Source organism: Pteropus vampyrus, unplaced genomic scaffold (assembly GCF_000151845.1).
Source record: "Pteropus vampyrus isolate Shadow unplaced genomic scaffold, Pvam_2.0 Scaffold371, whole genome shotgun sequence".
Lineage (NCBI taxonomy): Eukaryota > Metazoa > Chordata > Mammalia > Chiroptera > Pteropodidae > Pteropus > Pteropus vampyrus.
The window spans coordinates 106,240-111,041 of NW_011889152.1; the positions used below are offsets into that span (position 1 = coordinate 106,240).

The 4,802-nt window shown below is 59.1% G+C and overlaps 1 protein-coding gene across 1 annotated transcript in view; it reads right to left on the reverse strand.

Moving 5' to 3' along the window:
- The window catches only part of RNF213 (ring finger protein 213), an 86,045-nt gene that overhangs the window by 22,666 nt on the left and 58,577 nt on the right, over window positions 1–4,802 (reverse strand). Inside the window, exons 32-36 of the mRNA XM_023523011.1 lie at window positions 4,006–4,326; window positions 2,984–3,138; window positions 1,533–1,739; window positions 1,047–1,228; window positions 524–644 (exon numbers count right to left, since the gene is read on the reverse strand). Of these exons, the coding sequence (XP_023378779.1) occupies window positions 524–644; window positions 1,047–1,228; window positions 1,533–1,739; window positions 2,984–3,138; window positions 4,006–4,326 (986 nt within the window). The remainder of the gene's footprint in view (window positions 1–523; window positions 645–1,046; window positions 1,229–1,532; window positions 1,740–2,983; window positions 3,139–4,005; window positions 4,327–4,802) is intronic.

Genomic DNA, 4,802 nt, shown 5'->3' on the forward strand with positions numbered 1-4,802 from the left:
TGTAGTTTCAAATGGCCTCAGGGTGGCTGCCCATAATTGGGGGGGAGGGGCAGACACGAAGCACTGTCCTGTGTGTCACTAAGTGTATAAAGGGTGTTGGGGGTGGAGGCCGGGGCTTTCTGCTGTCTTGGCCCTGCGGACAGAGCACTGAGTGTCCAAGTCCACGGCCCCAGCAGCATCTCCTGCACCCCCAACCTCCCCACGGGGGCGGTGGGGGCCGCCCCCCCAGAAGCCATGCTGCTGGGCCGGCCCGGAGCCACCGGGGGGCCTGGGTAGAATGCCTTCCTTCAGCCTCCCCCACAAAAGCTTCTCCGGCACATTCTCTGCATGAGTCGTTTCTACAAAAGCGACTTGGCGCTCAAGAGAGGGCAAACGAGTGAATGTGACGCACCAAAATGCAGTGGCCTTTGTGCTGAAATGCCTTTCCTTACGCTTCTAGCTCAAACTGCCAGCATCGAAGGGAGCGTCCCGCCCTGCGGGGAACCGCCGGCCGCTGCCGTGCAGAGGGAGCCCGCGCGCTCACCTTGTCCAGCAAGAAGACGTACTCGGTCACTAGCTCGCTCAGCTCAGGCACCTGGCTCTGCGTCCCCAGGAGGACGTGCTCCACGAAGAGCGCGATGGAGAAGATGCGGTTCCAGTGGGTCCTGTCACGAGAGGGGCGCCGCGCCCTCCGCTCTGAGCCGGGAGCGAGGGCCGGGCGAGGGGGCGGGGGGCGCGTCCCGTCTCCCACTCTCCCCGCCGCCTCCCCTCAGACTCGGCAGCTCTCGTCCTCGCCCAGCGCACTGTCCCGCACGGGGGCCCCACTGTCACAGCATTCGCCCCATGGGGTCACAGCGACATGCCCGCCCTCGCGTCCTCTCATCTCTCTGTGCCCTCCCTGGACGGTTTCTTCTCCGAGTTTCTAGCGGCAACGTGAAGCCTCGAGTGACGGAGGGCCCTGCCCAGCGGGAGTGTCCGCGTCTGTCCGTCTCTCTGATGTGCCCAGGACTCAGGGGTGACCGGCGAGCGTGCATGGAAGGGACCGGGGCGCCAGCCGCAGGCCTCACCTGACTTCCGTGATGACGGCGGCGGCGGCGCCCCTGCCGTCCTGCAGGTACCCGTCGGAGCACAGCAGCCCCAGTGGCACGGAGAGGGTCTTCACCAACCGCAGCCACTCCTGGGGACTGGGCTTCAGGAGGTCCCTGGTCAGCAGCTCAGCGCAGGCCAGCGCCGCGAACACGTCCAGAGTCTGGGGGGACAGAGAGCGGGCTGTGACTCGGCGGCTCCCCACCCCCGCTCCCTCCCCCCGGGCTGCTGGAAGGCCTGAGTCAGCCCCCTGGGCCCTCACGGCCCAGACCAGGAGCCTCGTCTTCACCGTCCTGGGACACAGGAAGACGTCGTTACACGTGCTTGTAGCACCTGAGTCCTGCTCACGCACGTGCCCTGTCCAGGAGCCTCCCGTTCGGAGCACAGCCTCTAAGTCCTCCCCCCGCTCGCTCGAGGAAGGCCAAGCCCTGGCTGTCAGCAGTCGGTGCCTCCAAGGGGGACCATACCATCTCGTGTCCCTCTAGGTCACGGCTCTGCGTGGCTCTGGCTAGGCTGTCTAGAACCCGGGAGTGGATGGTCAGGATTCTGGAGAAGTTCTGCAGCCGGATCCGGAAATGCTGGTAGGCGAGGTGCACCCAGGGCAGCGGGGTGTCTTTTTCCGGGCTTCCTGCTTTCAGCTCATTGATGCAGGACGACAGGGCCATCTGCAGAAACTGCAGCGAGAAACGCGCTTGCGCTGCAGAGTAGTAAATCGCACACGCACACTCACACACACACACACACACACTCACACGCACACTCACACACACGCACACTCACACGCACAGGGTCTTCCCCGTGGACAATCAAAAATGTTCAAAACAAAAGGGAAAAAAAACCCACGCGCACTATTACCGTGCCTCGTTGACTCTTTGGTGGCCTCCCTCCTGGGCATTTTTACACCCACACCTCTGGCCCCCGCTGTCCCCAACACGGTGTATGTGGACCACCGCGTATTCCTGATTCCTTTCCACTTAACATCACGCACCGTCCGCTCTGGTTAAGTGCGTCGGAAGAACACCATTTTCAACCGTTTCACAGTGACCCATCAAATGGCCGTAGTTTAATTTGTCCAACCCTTGTTTTTGGATGCTTAAGTTGTTCCTGATTTTCCTCTTTGAGAAAAACAAAGCTAACAAATAACATTCCCGTGGCTAAAATGCTTGTCAACGTCTCCAATAACGTTCTCAGGACATAGTCAGCGGCTCGGAATCTGTGACTTCCCAGCTCGCCCCGCGTTCCCCAGAAGCTTCGTGCTCGTTCACAGGGCCGCTGGTAGCGGAGGGACTTCTGGCCTTTTTCAATAACCTAGTTTTGCCGCAAGGACAGGTAAAGATAGTGTCTAAAAATTATTCGTGTTTTGTTGAGTGACGCTGAGCAATTTTGCAAATGTTTTCTGGATGTCTGCATAATTATTCTGTTAATACTCGGTTTACAAGTTTTATCTATTTTTTAAAAAGTTAAAGGGATTTTCTTACTGGGTCCTAGAAATACTTTATTAACTCTTAATCATATTCATTGTGTGTTCTTCTCAAATTTGTCACTTTCCTTTTTGATGTACTGGAGTTTGAAACCCATAGGTGATCAGAAGTGTTCTTCTTCCCATGGGAATTTCTGTTATTATTATTACCCTGTAAAGGTCAGCTAAACCTCTCTCCAATTTTCTTCAAGAGAAACTAAACACTAAAACGAAAAAGTTACAGAAAACCAGAGAGGTCCGTTGGGTTCACTTGAAGCTCCATGTTTTAGGGACCCAGGCGGGGGGCTGGGTCGGCTCCGGAGGGTGGCAGCAGTGTCACGTCCTGGGCCCCCTCGGCCAGCAACATGCGCGCTCCGCAGCAGCGGCCTCGCAGAGGAGAAGCCCCCGTGCTCGGTCCGAGCCACACGTCCGGCTCCCCGTCACCCTGAGCCGGCGTACCTTCAGCTCTGGGCAAGTGGACACCTTCACGGTCAAGAGGAGGAAGTCCCTCAGGTAGCGCTGAGACAGCTCCCGCCGCTCGCCAGCGGTGCGCTGGGCCAGGAACCTGCCCAGGGGGGTCTGCTGGAAGATCTCCACCAGCTTCTGTGGCAGCCCTGCGGAGGGGCAGAGGGGCTGGGTGGGCGCAAGGACCCCAGCCTGCCCCCCACCCCACCCCCCGCAGACAGAAGTGGTGGGCCAGGGTCTGCGGGCTGAGCGGAGGGCACCCTCAGCCTGATTTCACGATCATTTCCAGACACTTCAGATAGCTTTCCGGGGGGACCACAGCCACAAAGGCAGAAAGGAGGTAACGTTTCGGTCACTAAAAGCCTCGCTAGCCCCAAAGGGAGAAGCGACCCGAGACAGACCGGCTTTTCTGTCGTGACAGGCTTCGGGAACCCACGGTCCGAGCAATGGGGATGCTTTTCAGGGATGGGGTCACATGCTCCATCCAGAAAGATCTGCCTTCCAGGGGTCCCCTTGGGGTGGCCCCCTGGGGCACCCTACCCTACCTCAGAGAAGCAGGGTGCCTCAGGATGGCCCTGGCACAGAGAGGCTCGGACAGAGGTTGCTCCGCCGGGCTTCGGAAAGGGGCAGGAAGCTGACTTCGGCGGGGAAGCTCAGCTCCGGGGGCCTCGACCTGTGCTTTCTAGAGGCGGGACTGTGAGCCAACGTCAGTGAGACCGTTTCACGTGTGAAAACGGCTTTTCCAAAAGCGCCGCGTTAATACCGCTTTTCCTGGACCGCCAACGCCGAAGTGCTTGGCGTGTGACAGCAGAGCACGGAGCCGCGTGGTCAGGAGGGACGCAGCCGGTCAGCCTGACAAAGCTGCTCGCCACCAGCGCTTGCTGAGGAAGGCTCAGCTGAGGACATCTCCTGCATCCTTGGGACCTTGGCTGTCTAGAAGCCTCAGAAGGGGAATGACCGACCCAGGACAGGGCACCGGGCTCTCACCGGCTGGAACACGTCCCTCCTGAGCTCACCTCCGGCCTCCGTGATGTACTGAGCCTGGGCCCACAGCTCCTCCAGGTAGTCCTTGATTCTCCAGCTAAACGGGAAGTCGCAGCAGACATTCTCAGAGAGGTCCATGGGACTCTGCACCAGGATGTAGGACATCTCACTTTGGGATCTGCAGTGGCACAAATGAGGACAGAGCACGGCCAGTGAGACGTCGCCCAAGACGCAGACAGCAGCCACCACGAGGCCTCGGAACGGGCGCCTCGCAGGCACGAAGCCAGCCCCCTGGGCTATCTCACAGCTCGCGTCTGTCAAGAAGGACGTCAGGACGATCTTGGTGATCTCTGCTTTGCAGGCAAAACAAACACAGACCGCGGCTGGGAGGGGTCAATACGCTGCCCAAAGTCTCCGGCTGGCCAGGTCCTGGGGAGCCTGGATCCAGCCCTGCCCTCTGCACGTCGAACGTGACTTGTTGAGCAAGTCAGTCACCCTCATTATCGACAGTGTCTTGTCTTCTAAATAAATGTCCCCACCGGTGACTCAGAAAGCCACTTCCTTGAACGTTCTTTATTAACCACACACCCCGGAACCGAAGCCCCTTGAAATCCAAGTAGGAAGCTTTTGGGAGGCCAGCTGAGCCTGAGTGGGTCCCACCACGGCAAGAGGGACCAGCTCTCCTCGCGCTTCTCCGGTAAAGACCCGGCCGTGATGATTTTACCTGTCACGTGCCCCGAGAGTGTGGAGGTGAGGGCGGCAGGGAATGGAACAAAGGGTTCTCGGAACCTTGGTAAATGCCACTGGTTACTTCAGCGGGATTCTAAAA